The sequence below is a fragment of the Harpia harpyja genome, chromosome Z, assembly GCF_026419915.1.
Source record: "Harpia harpyja isolate bHarHar1 chromosome Z, bHarHar1 primary haplotype, whole genome shotgun sequence".
In the NCBI taxonomy this organism is placed as follows: domain Eukaryota; kingdom Metazoa; phylum Chordata; class Aves; order Accipitriformes; family Accipitridae; genus Harpia; species Harpia harpyja.
Window position 1 is genome coordinate 48,227,525 of NC_068969.1, and position 21,316 is coordinate 48,248,840.

Consider the following 21,316-nt stretch of genomic DNA (forward strand, 5'->3'; position numbering starts at 1 on the left):
TAAATATCTCGTTTAAGATGTATATGGTACAATTCCTGGAAATAATTATGCATGAGTAGCTCCATATTTCTAGTGGACTGTTTCCACCAAATTTTATCAAGTACATGCTTGCTGACAGGATTGGATCTGAAAAATGGAATAGGGAAGAGATACTTGACCTTGGAGGGCACAAAAAATAAACTGCTTTGATAGTACATATGTACATTTTCATAGTAGATGTAGTCTTGTATGTGGAAGTTTTTGCATGTCAGATATCCAAGGATTTATACCTTTTCCTGTCCTTCTTGTCACTTGAGACATAGAATGGAATGAGAAGTACATCCACCATCATTTTGATTCTTTTTAGTCAGCCTGTGGACTGAGCTAGCTGACTGATGTTCCATGAGGCAAGAAAACTCTGTAGTATCAGTGAAAGATACCTTGGTTATTGTCACACTTATCTTTTTCATCCCCTGTTCTGTGGAATTGTACTGTCTTTGAGTGTGCAACACTACTGCTGTTTCAAGCCTTTTATAAAATATGCACAAGGATTTAAACTCTGGAGTTTGTGCTTCAAATGCATGATGAGGGTGGTATTTGATTTTTGGAGTCAGCCAGTTGTAACAGATTCAGCTGCATTAAATGGCTGAGTTCCAGCCTTCGTACCTCTAAAGACATGTCTTGCATGCTTTGGTTTCTGGTTTACATTGGGAAAATACTGTTAAAGAGGTCCCTAGCAATGTGTCGACATTTCTCTTCACCTTCTTCAAATACTGATCTCCTCAGCTAGTATTGCTGACGACTCTTGCTCATCTGCTGAGCTGCACCTTAGGTGCCAAGGAATTCTTCCTATCCACTGTTCCACCTACTCATGCCTAAACCTTAGTGCTTAATACTCTATTTTTGTCTGAACTGAGTAATTTATGATGTTTCAGCACCATTGTCCTGTTGTGCATTTGTGACAGCACTGCCATGATGCTACTTCATGACTTTTTACTATCAAGGTGGTCTCAAACCTTCACTTCTCACTCTTTCTACCCCACTACCTTTGAAAGAGTTTAACTTAGCATAGCTCAGTCTTAGCACTGCCTCTGCACTTCTCAGCCATCCTCTGTCAGAAGATGGTCTTCTTACAGGACCTTGTTTGTACCATAATATGTCAGCTTCTCCAGACTTAGTGGAATGAGATGTGCGGGTCAGGGTGAGTGTGCAGCGATACTGTTGTCCTGCTTATGACATACATGCCTCTTCAGAGGATCAGTGACTGCTGGTGGCATCTACTTTTAACATTATTTGTCCTCTGAATTTCTGGTCATAGAGAGGTGCCTTCTCTTGTACTTTGGGACCATGTGAACAGCCTTTTTGGCTTGAGAGTGAGGAGTCATTGCTTTTCTCAGAACGGCTTGCCAGTGGGTGGTTTCCCACTCTTTCATGAGCTACAAAGTTTCCTAAACAAGTTAGATTTCAAGAGCTCTGTCCACCTGGAAATAATGTCCCAGGACTCAGGTCAAGTGCTTCACCTGGTCCGCATCAGGTTGTAAGAAGTTGTTGCAGTATTCTATTCCAAACTACTGCAGTGTGATTTTTTTTTTTTTTTTTTTTCTTTCTGTAACAGGAAGGTGTGGATGGATGCAGTCTGAATGAACCAAAATTTCAGTATGGTTAGGTTGTTGCTCTCTTCAGTCTTCCAGTACTTTAGTTCTTTCTTATAAGACCTGCTGGAGTGGAAGGACTTGTAGGACTTGGTCTTTTGTGAAAGCTTGTTAACATTTATCTCGTCTCACCATCTGCTGTTTTCTCAAACTGTTGTATTTCCACGTGTCCCTAATTTGACTTGATTCCTGAAGGAGTTACTTCAAATGTAGTCACGTGTCTGAGCAGTTTCTCAGTGGGATTTGGAGCTTGTGCTTCAGATGTTCATGGGTCCTCTCTTTCAGCCCTTGGGTTCTTGTGTAGTCTTCTGTCCATAAGGGTGCTTGTTCCTTACAGTTATTGTCTCAGAAACTTTTCATGGCTTAAACTCATTATCAGGAATGGGACTTCTTTATGCTTTACTCACCTGCCAAGAGATTTGTGCTGGAACTCTTGTCTTAACTAGAAGCTTCTGGCTGCTAGTGCTCAGTCTGTACTTCATACACTTTAATGACTAGGAAAGCTCTTTCCTTTTATCTTTACAGGTCCAGGCCCTTTCAGAAATCTCCCTGGTTGTCTCCACTACTGGGAGAATCTTATAATTTCCATGTAGTGCCTTCCCAAATGAATCTCCATTTGTTTGTTGACAGTGATCAGGTATTTAAACAGTGATATTAAACTGACACTGGTCAGAAGTTATTCTACAAGAGCCCAGGTAACCTTAGTACTTCTGTGCAGTGTTTCTGCTCAGAATATTTACCAGTTCTGCTCAATACTTTTATGTAACATGATGCCTGAAACATTCAGTGCTGTTGCATCCTTCCATAGTCATACTACAGTTACAGCTCAACAGAGCCTATACCAAGTGTTTTTTGTCAGGACAATTGGAGTTGCCCACTTTAGAACATACATGTAGATCCTCTCTTAAAGGAAGGAAGGTTACGATCCGGTAACAGGTGTTCTTTGAGACATACTCCGCCTTGTACATTCATAATACCCCATTCTTTACCTTTCCTTAGGCCTGTCTTTGTACAATTAATTGAAAAAACAAAAATAAAAATTGAGAAGTAGAGGCATTTATCTCCCCACTTTTTTGGCACACTGCATCAGGATTGGAAGGTTGGATGGAAGATCTCGATAGGTAATGTAAAGGGAAAATTAATGGGGGGTGACGTGGTAGAATATGTTTAGAATATAGCAGTATATCTTGAAGGATTTTATTACTATTAAGTAACTTTTCTTCCTGGTAATTTACAGATTCATTGTGAACAACTGCTCAGGTTTTATGGTGAAGAGGTAGAATGCTTTAATATGTAATAAGTGCTGGTTTTTGAGTGCCAATAAAACAAGTAGGCAATTATGTATATTTCTTATTTATACAGAGGAAATGGCTACATACCTACATTATGTAAGAAGCCTAGATTTTTTTGAAAAGCCGGACTATGACTACTTAAGAAAGCTTTTCACAGACTTACTTGATCGGAAAGGCTATATGTTTGATTATGAATATGACTGGCTTGGCAAACAGTTGGTGAGTACAATTAAGTTATTAGTAATACACTGGGGTTTTTTGTGTGATCAGTTTTGACCCACTGTTAGTTTCAGAATACATGTGCATCTTACGGCTGCTATTTGTTGTGAACAGCTGCTATTACAAACCAATTTTCAGATGCATTTTCAAACATTACCTTTTGGCTTGAGATATTTCATACTGAGTCTCTTTCCAAACATGTACTCTTAATATCAAAGTAAATCTCTGTTCAATCCAAAATGAGGTTGTAAGAATACAGACTGGGTTTGGAGTTGAAGAAGGCGTTTAAAACTTTGCAGGTGATCGTCATTATTGCATGTATTTTCTTGCTTTGGGGACTTTCTTACTCCCAGTATTTTTAAAATGTAGAGCAATCACTTCCCTGCGTCTGAGTTATACTCCAGATATTTAAGTTTGTTATGAAGAAACTGTCTATATGCATTATTCTAATGAAATATGATGCAGAATATCAGTTTCCATCACAGTGCATCTAAAGTTACAGAAAATACTGTGTTTATGTTCTTTAAAGAAAGGGTAGAAGATGAATTTTTCAGCACCTCAAATTTTTCATTGCTTCTTTTTAATAAGTAGGGAAGGGATAGTGTGTGTTGCAGAATTTCAAATTATACATTTTACCCTTAAGTTCTATATGTCACTCTCTGAAAGAATCATAGTATTTTATTGCTAAATCTTTTTTCGGTGTTTAGCATTAAAAATTACTTTAAGCATTTCTTCAGGCTTTCATCAGAATGTCCTAACTGCTAACTGCAGAAAGTATCAGCCTGAAGTCTTTCAGAAAATTAGTGTCTCATAATACTTAGAATTGCTAGTTCATTAAATTGTGTAAGTCTTGGTTTGCCTTTTTTTCTCTTTGATATTAGTAAATATCTAGTGAAGCTTTTGCTTTAATTTGATGATTTTGGGTTATGGGAAACTGTCAGATTTAAAGATTAGTTTCTATTACAGACCAATAACTCCTGGCAAGACTTAGAAATTTATTTTTTTTACCAGTTGCTACATATTATTTGTATTTGTAGCCTACTTCAGTGGGTTCAATACATTCAGACCCTGCACTGTCTTCAAACAGAGAAGCATATCAGCACAGAGATAAAATGCAACAATCCAAAAGTCAGGTAAACTGCTCATATAATATTATCAGCATTACTTTGTCTTTTGTCTAATGATCTGTGCTATGTTAATGCTTTTATTAGAACTCCAAAATAAAATTCACTCCAGGTTTTCTTTGTTTTTTCTTCGATTTAAGTATATCCTTGTTAATATATTACTATATCTGTAGACCTTAAAATGTCCTAAAAGGTTGCTTGTTTTATGCTATGATATAAAATAGCTTATATCAGTAGTGAATTTTCTCTCTGCTGATACTTCTTTAAATTTTTTTTAGTTCTCTTTTTTTAATCACTGTCTCTTCCCCATATACTATATCATCTATTTGGGTTCTAACATGTATGTATAGCATTTTCACTTTTGTTTTTTAAACCAGGATAATTACCAAGGTGGTAAAAACTTCAGGAATTTAGATCTGTGTCCATTTACCTAAGCTAAGTTACAGGGTTGTGTTGGTGGGCTTTGTTTCTTACTAGGAATTTTGAGTTTTAGCTACTTTACTTCTCTATGAAAATGTATGTGTAGGCATATGTAAGTACGCAGATAACATTGATGTACAACCTATATAGTAATTGAGTATGTAGTGCTTCTGTGCTTTTAAAAAATAATATGTAATAATTAAAGAATGAATTGTTCATTTTTGGAATTTTTATTTCTTTTTTTGCATATATTCCTAATGCATTCAAAAATGATAGTCAACAGACCATAGGGCAGCTTGGGACTCACAGCAAGCCAATCCACATCATTTGAGGGCTCACCTAGCAGCTGACAGACATGGTGGCTCAGTACAGGTATATTCTGCTTTGCGTGATCTGTCATTTTGCATTACATAATACTAGTTTCCTGTAGTGCCTCACATGATTCCTGTTTTCACATTAAGTTCACTTTCCAGTAATGTTCAGAATATTCCTATTAATCCCTACTTCACAGTTGCCCAACTGAAATTAAAACAGGTGCAGATCTTCTTGTATGTGGAATTTCTGCTACATGTTTCTTAGTGAAAGCCTAAAACAATGAAACTCTCTCTCTTTTTGAGGGAATAATACACTTAACATCAGTGCAAACAACTGAAGTTTAGACTTTTGATGTGTTATTTAGTTGTATTAGCAACTAAACCAGTATTGACTGAATTCAGTGTTGTTCAAGTCATGGTTTATGTTCCTTAAGCAAACTTCAAATGAAAGTGTTAAGTAGTGATTTTTGCTTAAACTTTACTACTTTTGTTCAAACAATAGTTGACTAAAGGAATGTTTCCCAGGGCAGTACTTCACACTTATCAGTAGAAAAATGAGTAGAACCCAACAATTTTTCCTTTATTATTAGTTTATTTCATCTTCAAGGAGCTTTTTTTCCTGATTTGCTCTTAATTTTACTTTTCAGTGTTCACTTTTTGGTGAATATATTTAGTGGCAAGATCATTGGGAAAACACATAAAAAATCTAAATTTAATACAGAAGGATTCAAAATGCCAGCTGCAAAGTCTATATGAGGTTTTGAGTTTTCAGTCTAAAATGAAAATAATTTAGCTTTGTAAAGTGTTATCTGGGGGGGGAAGATATTTTTTTTGTCTGCTGCATTTTTGATTCTGACAATCTAAGTTACATATATTTCTTTTGAAGTTTTGTTTTGGAAAAAATTTGTCAATGCCTGAAGAAAGAATGAGAAGTCCAGGGTAGAGGAAACAGTGCTGTAGTATCACCAGTGTGATAATTATGTTTCTTCTTTAAATGCTTTGAAACTCAATTCAAACTTAACATTCTCTAAATTTTGCTCCTTTAGAAACTACTGTCGTGTCATGTAAGAAAAACTAGTAGATGATAATTATCACTGTGTATCAGGAGAAGTTTAAAAATTGTTCTATGCTTCTCAATAACAAATATTTTAAAAACTTTACCTGTATATTTAACTTGAATTGCAAAAATTCTCTCAATAACATCAGTTTTAAAAGTAGTCATTTACCCTTTAAGAACAGTATGGTAATGTGGAATCAAAATTGGATTTGAAATTGTATCTCCTCAAATCATTATATTTCTTATTTTTTTTAATTTTATTTTTTAGGTTAGAAAAATACGTATTTAACTTGTTAAATTCCAGTTAGTAGAACTTTCAAATTGTATGTAGTATCACTCTCTTGGCTATCGCAGCACTTAAGTAACTTTTTATTCTTTCTGAGGTAAAATGTAACAACTGCAAGAGATTTCATTCCATTGTAATATGTGTTACATACCCTTTGGTGGCAGGGAGAACATTTTCTAGGAGATGCCAGTAGTACTCCTTTCTGTTAATATAATGTTCTTCCTTGTTTTTTTTTTTTTTTTTTTTTTTCCCCAAAGGATATAGGCATTCTGAGCTCAGATCACTTAGATCAGTTGAAACTAAACAGTTGTCTTGTAAAAAGAGCAGTGTGGAAAACTGCAGCCATTTGGTCTGTGTCTTTGAAGATCAAGTGTTGTACCGAAGGGTATTTTCAAGCCAGCTTAATTGGGTTGCTTTTTAATGTGGAGTGGTCATGCTTCCTCATTAAAAACACTTGTAAAACTACATAGTATCTTCAGTTTTGTTTTGAAGTTTGAGCCCTTGACTGTTGTCAAATACCCCTTTGTTGTAGTGATACTAACTGAATCATGCTATTAAGTTGGATGATTAGCTAGATAGGTTAGCTGGATTCCTAATTGCTCCCAAGGAGACAAGTTCTGAAAGTGCTACAGATAATTGCTTAAGGGAGAGTTGAGTCTGAGGTATGAAACATAAGTGTATTTATTTTTTCTGTGACATTAGCAAGTCATTGCTCATCTTTGAGATCAGTTTTATGCTGAATTATCCGTTTTTCTGCAAGATATGAAAATCTGGCAGATAATTTTATTTTAAAGTGACAGTGGAATGTTTTTTATGTCACTGCTATTAGGCTTCTGTAATACTACTGCTGATGTCATCTCTGAGATCCTTTTTGTAGAAGACTTAAAATGTGTTAGTGATTCTTCACTGTGACATATTAAATTCAAGTGAGCTGAATGTTGGTATGTGTGTATTTGTATGTTAGTATATATTTTTATGCTCTTAATAATGATGTTCAAGTGGGAAACATTCAGGTCCTAAATGGTCTGTTCACTAATAGTAATCATTCTGGGTTTTGTATTTATTTAAGTTATCCCAGACTCTCTATGCCCATGTTAGAAATATACCAATGTGCTTAATCATGTCTAATTTTACTTTGTAGCATCAGTTCATGTTTTAAGTTCTAATACTATTAGTAAATTGAGTTGTAAAGGGAAGAGGTCTAGAAACAGTTCACATCCCTTCTTCCGCTTATCTCTATTTTTAATAAGATAAAAAAAGCTGTAGTGTGGCAGTCCATCTTTCTAGTTTGTGTAGCCTTATTAATGAGAGTAACTTGTACTTCCAGCAATTCATTCAGCAACTTCCTGTGTCTTTATTTTTATGTTTGCCTCAGTTCCAAAAATGTCAGCTGTACAACACTGAATTGTTTCCTTCTGTGCATGAACTGCAAACTGGTTATGAACTCATAAAGACTGTACTAATCTGTTCATTAGGTTTTTTTATCACTTGCTAGCTAGTCTCCTTCCTCTTATCCATTCTCTTTCTGTTTTCCCATTTGGAAATTCTTTAAAAGCAGGTTACATTAAAAGATCAGGTTTAAAGAGTTCCCAGTGAAGTGCCATAGGTCTTGAAAGGTGCTTAGGAACTGCTTGAAAGGTTAGATATTTGATATAAGTAGTTTTGAGTTGCAAGACAACTCTCCATCAAGAAGTCAAGATAGCAATGTGTTAGATGAAACAAATCAATTTCCATAAGCTTTTGTGAATTAAAAAGATAGTGTGAATTTTTTCTATTCTTTTAAGTGGAAGCTTTTTGAAAGTAAAATACAGCATTCTGTAGTATCACTAAAAAATTGCTTAGGCATGAAGGCTGGCTTTATATTTTGAAGAGTGGAGAATTCAGTTACTAGAGATTGGTTATGAAATGAAGGATTATTTTCTATGTGTCTTTCAAATTTCTGCAATTCCTTGTTGTGATTATAAGCAGGAAAATGAGCAAAATTTGTTTTATGAGAGACTTTCTGACTGATTTTTGAACATAGCAAGTAAAAGATTAGTTTACATACCAATCCAAAGCAAAGCGTGGGGCTAGCCTGAAGATTTATTGTTACCATTTAGGATATTGGTATTCAGGCTTAACTTGGTTTTATTATAACTGGCCCTTATCAAGCTTCTAAAGGACCATATATCTAAGAGACTAATCTGATCCACAATTAATATATCTCATTATTAGGTAGTGGGTCTAATATTTTAAGTTTGTTTGCCTTATGGCTTAGAGGGTAGCAAGAAACAGCCAATGTGATGCATATGCTTCTTTATGTGCTCTTCAAATTAAACTTTTAAAGAACCGATTAAATTTGAAGGAACTAAATTTAAACCAAGATAAGACCTGTTATCAAAATGCTTCACGTTGTTTTAGATTTTCAGTTTAGTGGTTAATCCCCAACGTGTATATAGGTGAGTAGCTTAAGTTAATCTTCAACATTGAAACACTTCTAATTTGAAATTTAGTTTAAAATATTAGTTTTCAGAAACCTAATTCTGTGACTATTCATGGAAAAATGTTCATGTACTTCTTGTTAACAGAATTTTTAGGCGCAAAAACATAACTTGAATATCCACATTTTTTCACTACAGTTGTATCCAAATCTATTAAGAAATGAATTGTGCCTCCCATCTTTCATCAGGCTACTGAGGAAATCCAGTTCAACTGCAGTCATAGAGAAATGAAATGAAAAGTTTCTCTTTAAGTACTATTGGTTTTGTGTATTGGTTCTTCTCTCTCATAAAATTTTAGCTTTTTATGTGGATCCACTATGATGAATCTTCTTTGTGCCATATTTGTGGTACTTGCTCGCTACAGCATTTGGTGTACCCCAACTTCAGTGCATATGCTGTCTTCCAGGTGACTGATTCTTGTTCAATTTTGTTATATTCCCATATCTTTCTGTGTAAGTTGTGCTGATTTTTGAGATGATTGGCATGTAGTCTGAGAGAGAAAAGTCTAATGGTTGGTCTACCTTAAGCCCATATGCTCCAGGATCAGGACTGTACAAGTGTTAACACTGCTTCATTTACCCTGCATTATCGGTCTTTTACCAAATGCAATTTTTGGTAAGATTGCAAAATATTTTACTGATGTCACAGGGAATTAACTTCTGGTGCTGTAGGTTATTTCATCAAGGTACGGAACTTATGATTGTAAGATCATACAGTTGTAGCCTTACTGATACTGGAACTGAAGCACTCCTGCCTATCTCTTGCGCTCCTTTAAATGAGTCTTTGTTATTTTTTTTTTTTTAAGGTATATATTTTGCTCTGTTGCAGGTGTATTAATTGTTGGTTCTTCATCTTACTGAGACCATTCCTAGAGCTGTTTTCAGCAGTAGTAGACTACAGTGAAACTCAGGGCATTTGTGATTCTGGAGAAGCATGACTGATGCTGTTTTTCAGAGTACCAATACCCTTTGGTTCACTTATGCTTTCAGAGGTCACAACTCTTCCCGGAAGCGTGAAGTTCATTTTCCTACCATCTAAACTAAGCCATGCAACAGGCAGTTATACTTGGTTGTATTTGGTTGTGTATTTGGTTGTGTATTTGGTGGATGTGTCTGCTGTATGTATATGGGAAGGACTGAGGTCTCTTTCTCGTTGATCTCTATCTCTTTGGTAGAGATCAACCACAGCGAGGCAGGATAATCTTCTGCTATCTGCTGCGAAGGTTTCTACAAAGTTTGTGTTAAAGTTCCTTACAGAAACTTTCTTAAATTAATAAAAAAGCACCTTAGGACAAATGCTGTCTTCAAAATAAAGACTTCTTCCACTGAAGGAAACCACTGTCAAAAAATATTATTCAGTTTTGAAGTCAGTTTGAAGAATTTCAATAAAAGAATCCCTGAACAGGTTGTTACAGCTTCTCTGCTTCCTTTTTAATAAGCATATAAATGTGTTGGGAAACCGTGAAATAAGCTTTGTTCTTTGTTACCATATGGCAGTGCATTGGCCCAAGCAGAAGATGGTTATTGCTCCTTTAAAGCTAAAGTCAGCTTAGATTAGTATGACTAACTGTGATTTAAAACAAAACAACGCAAACCTGTCATAAAACAGGAGGGTTTTTGTTTTTATGACTTGCTCAAATCTTGCAGGTGTTCTTTTAACTATTGCCAGAAGAGGTTCCAAAGAAACCAGAAGAGAGTTGTTGACAAAGGCTGATAGGAACCCTGAATCTCGAACCAGAGTAGCAAACCTTTTTTTGCTGATCTGCCTGCCTTTCCAAAATAGACTTTCTCTAGTGGTGTTAAAAATGTGCTTAGATACAGTTTTGTTCCTGTCAAAATGTTTTCACTTTCTCCTGACTTTTTTATACATCAGAAGGGAAAGATGGATTTTTTCCAACCTATTGTTGAAAAATAATATTCATAACTAGATTATTAATATAGGAAGGATTTTTAGATATCTACTTCCATGAGGGTGGTGAGGCACTGGAACAGGTTGCCTAGGGAAGTTGTGGATGCCCCATCCCTGGAAGTGTTCAAGGCCAGGTTGGATGGGGCTTTGAGCAACCTGGTCTAGTGGAAGGTGTCCCTGCCCATAGCCAGGGGGATTGGAACTAGTTGATCTTTAAGGTCTCTTCCAACCCAAACCATTTTATGATTCTATGTTTTCCAGTTCAAATGAAGCATGTGTACATGCTTGAGTTTGATCCCTTTTTTTTTTTTTGAACCTGCTGTCCAAGAAGATAGAGGTGAATCATTGAACAGGCACTCCTGGGAAAGAAGCATGAAGGAGAATGCCATGTGAAAGCTCCATAGATGCTAGAACTGGACAATGTGTTGATATTTGAGTAAAAGTCATAAATATTTTCATTTGCTTTTTGTAGGAAAAGAGAAGAAAACAGGAGTTCTTGCAAATACCTGTGCAAAGTGTCACCTGTTCTTTACAACAGTCAGGAATGCTAAGGTGTATGGGCTTGCTTCCAATCCAGAGAGGGGTATATACCTGTCTTGTTTCTTGATGTACCCTACCCTGACGGCAAAGGCTTCTGTTTCTGATCAACCTATGTTACTAAACCTTGAGCACAGGTTTGAGGATCTCTTCAGAGAAGTTCATTTTAAGTCTAGAACATTGAGCAGAAATCCTGAATGATTAAGACTGCAGGCGAGCTTGACTACAATCTTAATTGGGTGGCATTGCTTTATATGGACTAGTGCAGGCTGTAGCTGTGATTAGTTATGTAGTTATGATTTGCATCCTTTGGATCCAAAGCTCATTTGGTGGACAACTTAGGCAAATTTTTTTACCCTTGCATTTTCATGAATGATCCTGTCTTATTTAGCAAGTACTTCCCATGCAAACACCGCCTGTTTCTGCTCTTTATCACTGTTACAACTGGATTATTTCACAAGAAGCAATGAAATTATCTTCACAGTAAGATACCTGGTGAGATGGTTGGGATCATACTATTTCCCCTTACCAGTAAATATGGACAATGATGACCACAAATATTAAGATACTTGTAACAAAAAGAAAAAAAAAATCTAATCCAGGGTGTTCAGTTTAAGATGCCTGACCCACTGTCTTTATGATTTGTTAAAGTATGATTCCTACCTATTTCTGTCATTGAATGTTTAGTGCTTCTGCTATCCCCAATGATATGAAACAAAGCTTAAGCCACCTGGTTGAAACTCCACTGACTTACCTGTCATCACAGAAATAAATTCCTTCAGTTATATTGACCAAAATTTAACTAATTGGATTCTTGCAATTTCAGACACCTTTCCTTTTGTTTTGTTATTGGGCTCCAGGGTTTTTTTGGCATTGGTTCCTATTTTAGTGAAACTTGAAAAATAAGAAAACTCAGCCTGATGTAGGCACATGGCATGGAAAATGGCTTAAGTTCAGCAAACTTCTGAAGCTCTGTACTTAGTTACAATAGGAACCACAAAGCAAACCTCAACAGGCAAGGCTATTAGCTTCAGTTATAAATAGATGAGATGCAAGTGCTACATTAAGAGGAGAGCTTGGGAGGGTGAGGGGAGTAGTAACATTATGATGATGACTTTCCTTCCCTCTGCTTTTTTCTACCTTAATCTCTGACCTTCAGGCAACAGCTGGTAAGAATCTTGAACTATGAACTACTATTGATCTACTTCCCTGTAGCTGATTGTTTTACAGATGTTTTCTGCAGGCTTTTAGATATTTTTGTGCAATGTTGCTTGGCCAAGCATTTGCTGCTTTGGAGCTAGCAGAGCTCTTGATACTTTAATGGGTCAGTTAGCACTGTCAGCTGCCCTGACCAGATATGCCCTTGTCTATAGCCAGTTAACCATCTTCCTGGCAGATTCAATGAGGTGAATAAGGGAGGGGCATCTGGAATAGCACCATTTGTCATGCAGGGAAGCTGACGGGAACCAAGAGAGAGAATATTGGGTTGCATTTGGATTAAAGTCAAAACAAATATTCCCAGAGAACCAGAACTGTCCCGGTGGCTCAAGAATTTACAACAGGAATTTGAAAGTAAATTAATGGGAGGGAAGATTACTGATTTGTTTGTTTGTTTGTTTGTTTGATGGCAGTAAGTGTTCTCGTGCTCTAAGAGTGAAAACCAAACACCACCTACACTTTTAGGTCTAGAAAATGTCTTAGTTTTCCCCTCTTATGGTGAGTACTCTTTGAGATACAACTGGATTGGGCCACACGAAGAAGGAAACTAAGGAGCTTAAGTATGCTAAAGAAGCAGAGATAGGGTAAGACTGACTGAATTGGTGTCAGTAAATGGGTTAGTGCCTTCCCTTAAGGCTCTGAAGAGACACGAGGAAGATCAGCAAACCCGATCAACAGAATTGCTTTGCTTACAGTCTGCTCACTTTGAGTCTGTCATGTAGATGTCAGTTCCACTAGTAGATATGAAAAGAAAAAGGCAGGAGTGCAGGGATAAAACCTAGAAGATACTATTGTTAGAATAAAAAGAATTATGGAATTAACAAAAATTACCGATTTTTGAAGATGTATTGTAACTTTAAGAATTGACATGTATGTCTGACACTAGCATAATTTCAGGTATTTCTGGTGATTTCAGGTAGTAAGCTCAACAAATGGAGAACTGAACACAGATGACCCAACTGCAGGCTGTTCGAATGCACCCATCACAGCTCCTGCAGAAGTAGAAGTAACGGATGAAACTAAGTATGTCCATCTTTTTATATTCTTTGGATCTTGTGTGCTCAGCTACTTCAAAATTTTTCTTGTGTAGTTATTAAAAAAATATTGTCTAAACTGAATAGCCACTGGTGAGGGCCAAAACTATAGTGCTATACTTAATTTTGGCTTTAAATATTTAAATAATAGACTTTCTATAGCTTGTGCTTTTTAGGCTAAGCCCTCAATAACACATCTCTCTATACTAGGGAAGTGCATGCATTTTTTATATTTCAACTAATTCTGTAATATTTATTTTAAGATAGTGTTTTGACTACTAAAAGTTACGTATGAAAGATATAAAATTCTTCCTCTGTGTGGTATTCTGATTCTCTTTTTTTCCTCTTACTCTCTGTATAGCTGCCAGAAAGTGTTGAACATGTGGTGAGTTCTACAGCACAGGCAGGCAGAAATAGCCCCAGGGGCTTCGTTCTTGTTTTTTGGTTTAAAACTAATTTCAGAGAACTTTAAAACAACAAGTCCATTTGGAAAAAACAAAACATGTTTTAATATTGTGAAACAACTAACTGTTTTTACAAACAGCCACCTTCAGGAGCTATTTTGCCTGCTTCAAATCTTGCTTGCTTCTAAGTTGTGTAGCCTGTGGTGTACTTTATATAATCCTTTTCAGTGGGTAGTAGAATTTTTTTTCTTACTTGCTATCCTGTTTTAGAGAGGAAAATATTCTTTTCGGATGTTGTAGCATTCAGCTAGTATTTTAACATCTAGAAAATAACTCACTTATATGAACAAGTAATAAATGCTAGCAAATACTTGAACTTTGCCTGTTATGTCTGTAAACATAGTATTTACCAGAGTCTTAGTCTTTGACAACCTGCTAACTAATTACTAAAACATAACTTCAGGGTTCCTTAAAGTTACAGTGTAATGAAAAGGGAAAATATCAAGGTCTGTTAATGTGGGATGGACAACTAATGTGTATATATTTGAGTAGTAAAGTCAGATTTGCAAAATAGTACAGAAAAATATTCTTGATAGCTGAAGGTGTTATAACTTTCAACATGTTTTCTTTTATAATCACGGTTGGAATAGGATTTTACAAGGGTATGGATCTAGTTTATCGTAAAATAGAGGCAGTGAAGTATGAAGGATACATTAGTAGCAGAAAAATCCAGTAAACATTCTTTAATACTAGTAATTTTTGTAGGACCCATTTTCCTAAGTTTTAGATAAGGGGAAATTTCTCAAAGTACAATTTTTTTTCTTGAAGTGATTATTCTACAGGTTCTGGTTTTGGTATGAGATTTATGTTCCTGTGTAGTTAAAAATTGTGAATGGAAGTGTCTGTTGTGCCACACTTGTGCATTAGCACTGAGACCGGTTCTTTATCTGCCATCTTTGCAGAGTACTGTATTTTTATTAGTCTGGCAAGAATTCAGTGATACAGACATTTTTGTTTTTAAGGAGACATTGTTTTATCAAAGACTCTCACTTTGTGCCTCTTTCATAATCTTTTCTCCATCTGAAAATATCAACAGTTAACCTCACTTGCTGATATCTTCTCTTTTAATATTTCCTCATACTCTGAGGAAACAGACTTGAATAATTTTTAGAAACACTTCACTCTGTTCTAGGTGTTTACAAGTTTTAGAAGCTTAGCATGACCATATCTTTTTTTAAAAGATTGAAGAAAGAGTGCCTTATGTCTGATTTTAACTATGAACACAAATATTTTTTAGCTGAATATTAGATCTCCTGTTACAATTTCAGTGGGATTCTGTAAATCAGAGAGAGTAAGGATTTTTTTCAGTAAGCATTTTATTGTTTTGGGACATTCATCCAACACTTCCATTGTGAGTACATAAATATATATATCAAACATGCAGTATATATTCTAAATCTTATGCCTTGTCATCTTCATGCTCCTCAGGTATTGCTGTGCAGCAAGCACGTGCAGCAAGCATGACTTAGCAGTGGGTGTTAGGTTTTGGTTTTTTTGGTGGTTTGGTTTTGTTTTGTTTTGTTTGGGGGGGTGGTGTTTTGTGGTTTTTTTGTTTGTTTAGAAAAGCAGCTTTCAGCCCTATTTCAGTTGTTACTTACTGGAATTGTAAAGCAGGGAGAAAACTAACCTGATCACTGTTCTGTCCTGGCACTTGTAGATCTTATCTGCTACAGATGGGTCTTTCAGGTATCACTGAGCAATTAGCTGTTCTTTCCTTAACTCTTTGCTAGCCATCAGAACAGTTGCTTCTATGAAGCATGTGTAATTTAGATAACCAAGAGGTTCTGCCATGGGAGGATAGAGAAGGGCAAACAGAAGATGATATGATCTGTCCTTTTTGCATCTTGCATTCTTTTTTTGCCACTTTAAACACCTGTTAATAATCCTGCAGTTTACGCAATGAGTGCTGCCACATGCTAGATTACAAATACAAAACACAGCTATCTAAACACAAATGACAACTAAAGTTGCTTTAGCATGTTGTGCTGAGGGACTGCTCAAGTGGTAGAGGGTGTTTAACAAAAAAAAAAGATATGATAATGTTTTAAGTAGGACAAAAATGTTTGTAACCATAATACTGAGATTGCTACCTTAGATAATATCTGAAAGGTCACTTAGATTGTACAGGACAAGTAAGTTGTTTCTTGAGTTTCATAAATCGGTATTATACTGCCTGCTATGGAAAAGTTTTATACTCTACAGAGAAAGGTTAGCAGTCATTAAATGCTTTCTTTAAAAAGAAAGAAAGTTCCTTTCCTAAAATCAGAAATTTTCAAAGCATATCTATTCTTATGCATTTTGCATGCGTATTGAATAATATGGTAAATTTGTGGTTTAATACTCATTAATAATGCCCATATCTGTAGCTTTAAATATGGCTTCAAGCAGTATAATATATATATAAAAGTGATAATGACACCCTCTAGTGACAGTATTCTTAGGAACATGTCTGCATATCTGTTATAAATTATACTCTTCAAGAGATTATGCACTATGGATCTCTAATCTCAGGGTTAGGTTTCTTTCATAAAATTTATTATCAGACAATGTTGTCTGACCTGTCTTACTCCCATGTGCATATATTTCAAAATGACATCTGTTTGGCCTTGGAAGGTTTGACATGTCTAGCACTTCGAGGCTGATAAATATACATTTCAGTAAGTTTCCAAGCCAGTCCTGTGGTTTACAATGCTCTATGGAATTTGCATTCCTTTAACACTTTTTAGATATATATTAATAAGGGATTTATTTTCCCACAAATAAGTCTTCAGCATTTTGTGAAATTCCCTGAACTAGAATACAGTTGAAAAGTTCCTATAACTTAAAACAAACAAACAAACAACAAACCTGTTAATAGAAATTATACTGTTTGTAATACTATTATGCAAACTCCAGAAGACCAGGAGATTAAAAAAGCAATGCTTTATGTTGGTTAAAGATAGAACTCTTAAATTCCCCATTGCATGATGCCCTTCTCTGGTTGACAGAGAAGTAGCAAACTAAATAGGCTATGAAGAAGGAATAAAGAACAGTATGAGATTTGTAGCAAGTATGGGTTAAAATTTTCTGGGAAGGAAAGCAAGAAAACCTAAAGTGTCCTTGAATTACACAGAGGATCCAAGCAGTTCTAAACATTTAAGAAGTGTGATCTGCTGTTACTTGAGACATGCTCCATATAAGCAAAATATAGTTAAACAGTGAAGAGTTAAAGTTCTAGATTGTTTTTCTAGAATATAAATTGTCTGCCACAATTCCATCTTCCTACAGTTACTTATGTAACCTGTGTTCTGTATATACTAAAACTGTGAGTCGAGACAAAATTTTTCTGTAAGCTTACTCTGAGGTCTCCTAATCTGAAACAGGTACAAAAGTGATTTACCATCACAGTCCAGGTTAGGATTTCCTGATTTATAGGATCATAGGATAGTTCACACTGAAAGGGAAGGAACACTAAAATGCTTTGTTTTGATATGATATTTGTTGTGTATACATATATAAAATACTTGCGAAAAGGTTGGGGTGAAAGAAGGATTAAACTAAGCTGGACTCCATACATCTGCATATAAATTCAAAGCTTAAGTGATAATGGATATTAGTGGTTGATGCTAAGAAAAAGGGTTACTAGTTATGGGGGAATTTCAGTTGCAGTTGGTGGCTACTAGCCTTCAAAAACAACTATGTTTCTTTTAGAAGTACTTTAAAGTTAATAAATACAGTATGATATTTCTGTTAGCTGTAAAAATATTTATATATGTAGTTTTCCCTGCTGAATTTTAATTTTGGGCTTCCTCTCTGTCAATAACCAATGTTTTTTTCTACTGAAAGTTATGTAACTCTCAGAGCAGCTCTGGTCTGTCTCTGCCCACTGCTACTTTTTCAGTGACTGAGTGACAGGGTGCCCTTGGATATTTGGAGGAGGTAACTTCTGTCTCCCCTTACTTTGGATTTTGTTCTCTCACCCTGTAGAACCTTACTTTTAAACCCTTATTCTCCCTGGTTTTCAAATGTTTTCCCCAATTCCTGTAGTCCAAACTAAATCAGCAGGTTTCCTTTTGAATTTTAGTGGCATAAAATGCTTAGTGAACTTAAGGACTTACTGATAGGCTATTGATGCAGTATGTTTATATTTTCACTTCCGCTGTACTTCACAGTTTAAGAAAGACTCTTTAGTATATAGCACTGCAAGTGAGAATTCAATAACCAAACTGCAGAACTCCATGAGGCAAGCTCTGTTAATGTAGACAGCTTGCATGTTCACTTCTGATTGCAAATTATGAATACTTTACTAAATGGAAGCTTTTTTATTTTTTTAAAGGTGGTGATCAGGAGCTGGGAGTTGCTTATAATAAGGCTAACTTTACATGCAAATGAAAAAGGTTTCTGTGTGTATTTGTTGCTTTCCTCTTTAATTTGTTTTCAAAAATACTTCCTGGACTTCTGGAGTCCTCCTCTGTATTACTTATCTCTAACTCCCTCCAATTCTTTTTCCTTTTGTAGTGTTTTTTCAGTTACTTTCAGATTGTCTTTATTTGCTAAATGAAATTCGCAGTATTTGTCAATTTTAGTTTCCTTCATGTAGTATGCACTAAAGCAGAAGAAAGAATGTCAGTATACTTCAATATACTTAAAGCTGTGATCTTTCACTAGTAATATTATCACAGCACTGAATCAAAACATTATTTATATTGTTCGTGAACATTTTCTTCTAAAATATTTTGGGGAATAGCCTTGGGGAATTTTCCAAGTTCTGGTTGACAAAGGAAGCTCAAACTGTTTTCTTGTATTAGCAACAGTAGTATCTTGAGTGCACAGTTCAAGTGATGCAATCTTAAGCTCAAACTTCTATTTGACATATTGCCAGTTAATGTGAAAGAATACTCAGGTAATGGAACATTCCTTATTCTTACAAATACATTTTTGAGCCAGCCTATAATGCCCATGCTTTTGATACCCTTACACAATACTCTAAACTTAATAGCTATTTTTATTATAGCTTTTTTTGTTTGATACTTTTTCCCCCAAAAAGGTGAAATGTGTCAAAAATATCTCTACTTCAGTTTCTTTCACTAATAAATCAATCCCCTGCAGTAGAGCTTAATGTGTTCCTTGTGGTGCTGGCTATACCTGAACTACATACTTCAAGTGAGACAAATATGGTAAACAGTTTAGGTTTGTGATTTCTTTTTATATCATATGTAATTCATGTCACACTTGCAGGTGCTGCTGTTTTTTCAAGCGGAAGAAAAGGAAAACCATTCAATGCCACAAATGACTGGAACCAAGCAGAACGTGGGAAATTGCTCATTTGTTCAACTGCTGTCTTGTGATCTTGAAAACAACCCCCAAAATCCAAAACAAAACCAGAACCAAACAACCCCCCCACCCCTCTGTAATGACCACATGTTTTCCAAGGACTCCCTTAGAAATAATGTCATGCCTGTGTGCTTTGATTTGGTTCTCCTGCATCCATCTTTTTATTCATCTATTCTGAAAGCTTCAAGGTTTTGTCAAATATGAGTGCTGCTTTGACCATCCACAAATGGACCAGTGAAATGGTACAAATGAACAGTATCTTCAGCAAAACTAAATTTGAAAAGTATTTCTCCTGTCCTAGGAAGTACTAGCTAGTGTCTTAGCTGAAGACAGATGTCATAAATCTGTTATTTGAGTTCATAGCAGCACATCAAAAGCAGTTTCCTTCAAAATGCAGAAGAGAGAGATGCACAACAGATTTCTTTTGTGACACCTACATTAATTTTTCTTTTTCTTTTGTCCCAGTATTACTGGTGATACTGTAGTCAGATTTTATCAGCATTAAACCCTGCCTGTGGTGTCATGGTACACTCACTGTCTAGAGATACTGAGGAGTATTTAACTGTTGACAGTTGTTTAAATGCTGGTGATACTAATGAACAGAAAGTATTTCCAGTAGCCTCAGGGTTTGAAAACCTGCTTTTGTTATGCCTACAATGGAGTTGCAGTACAGTAGAAAATACAAGAGTATTTGTACAAAGAATACAGAAGTTTGTATGATTTAAGTTGTGCTTCCAGTAATGTTAGTAAGATTGAAATACCTTCAAAAGAGATCTACAGATGAATTACAAAAGAAGAAATAAATGTGAATCTGGTTAAAGTGGAATAAGTGTTAAAGGCTGTATGTTCACTAAGGTAACTGATGATTGACAGCATCTTTAACTTGAAAATGTGGATGTGCCATGTAATGTTAGAGAACTGTTTCTAAATTATTTTACTCTTTAATTTAGAAAACATGCAATGTTTTGGAATGCAATGGAAGTGAATGAGACTTCTCCCTTCTCTCTGTACTAGCCCATAGCACCCAAAATTTCCTGAGATATTTTCCTGGAAATTTCTTGTCTTCAGTGTAATGTCATTACTATAATAGGATGGCAAGGATGTGTCAGGTACTTCCCCACAGTCCAATGAAGTGCCTGCAATATAAACAAACCAGCAATTCTGTAGGCAAGGCAGCCCATTTTATATTTTCTTCTTCAGAAAATATATGCTTCTTTTAAAGCCGTAATGACAGAGGTGTGCTTTTGTGACGTTTAGCTGTCAGTTACTGAAGAAGGGGTGTGAAAGATGGAAGTGGCTAGACAGATTTGTTGACCAAAATTCAGATTATGTCCATTTTTTTTTAATTCTTCTAGAGCTAATTAGCATTTTTTTCTATCCATACATCCCTTTTGGCATACTTATTTATTTTTAATCTGTTTTGTGGTAGCATTTAAAATATATATTAAAATAAATGCACACCTTTGAATTCATTATTGCATTTGCAAGGGCTTTAATTGTATTTTGTAATTTATTTTTCCTTAACAGCCAAAAGTGTGTTTTGTTGTTTGGATTATGTGCTCATATGTATACTTTGATCTTTGTCATTATTACTGTTCATGATCTTAAGTTTTTGTTTTAAAAAAGTGAACTTGGCCTACAAATACATACCATATAACAGGTCATAAGATTCTACTCCACCAGTTTGTGTTACTGATTATCTCAAACTCATGGAAGTTGCTTCTTTGTTTTTATTTGAGCTGAAAGGTAGGTTACTTGACTGTTCTCGTATGAAAACACATCCTCCTTTGTAGAACTTGACCAACTTTGTTGCTTTGTAAGATTTATAAGTACATGTGGTTAAGTATATTTCTCACATACCTGATTAGTTTTATTCTCGGAGGTTTTTGACCTGTACATTGTTTGTATGGTCTGAAGTCCATACACATAACAAGAAAGTGTGTATATTGTGGACTTAAAATATTTGAATATATATAAGCTGTTTATTTGCTGAAACGACCAGTATCTAGGCACTTGCTT

General features: G+C 35.4%; 1 protein-coding gene across 7 annotated transcripts in view; it reads left to right on the forward strand.

Moving 5' to 3' along the window:
* Nucleotides 1-19,621, forward strand: part of CSNK1G3 (casein kinase 1 gamma 3) — an 89,101-nt gene extending 69,480 nt beyond the window's left edge. For 3 of the 7 annotated variants that reach the window (XM_052777705.1, XM_052777712.1, XM_052777711.1), the window contains 4 exons: nt 2,994-3,142; nt 4,180-4,275; nt 4,963-5,058; nt 19,202-19,621. In XM_052777705.1, coding sequence (XP_052633665.1) covers nt 2,994-3,142; nt 4,180-4,275; nt 4,963-5,058; nt 19,202-19,501 — 641 coding nt within the window. In that variant the 3' untranslated portion in view covers nt 19,502-19,621. Of the gene's footprint in view, nt 1-2,993; nt 3,143-4,179; nt 4,276-4,962; nt 5,059-13,402; nt 13,510-13,881; nt 13,906-19,201 lie in introns of all 7 variants that reach the window. The other 4 variants (XM_052777707.1, XM_052777708.1, XM_052777709.1 and 1 more) reach the window with 4 other exon arrangements.
* The last annotated feature ends 1,695 nt before the right edge of the window (nt 19,622-21,316 follow it).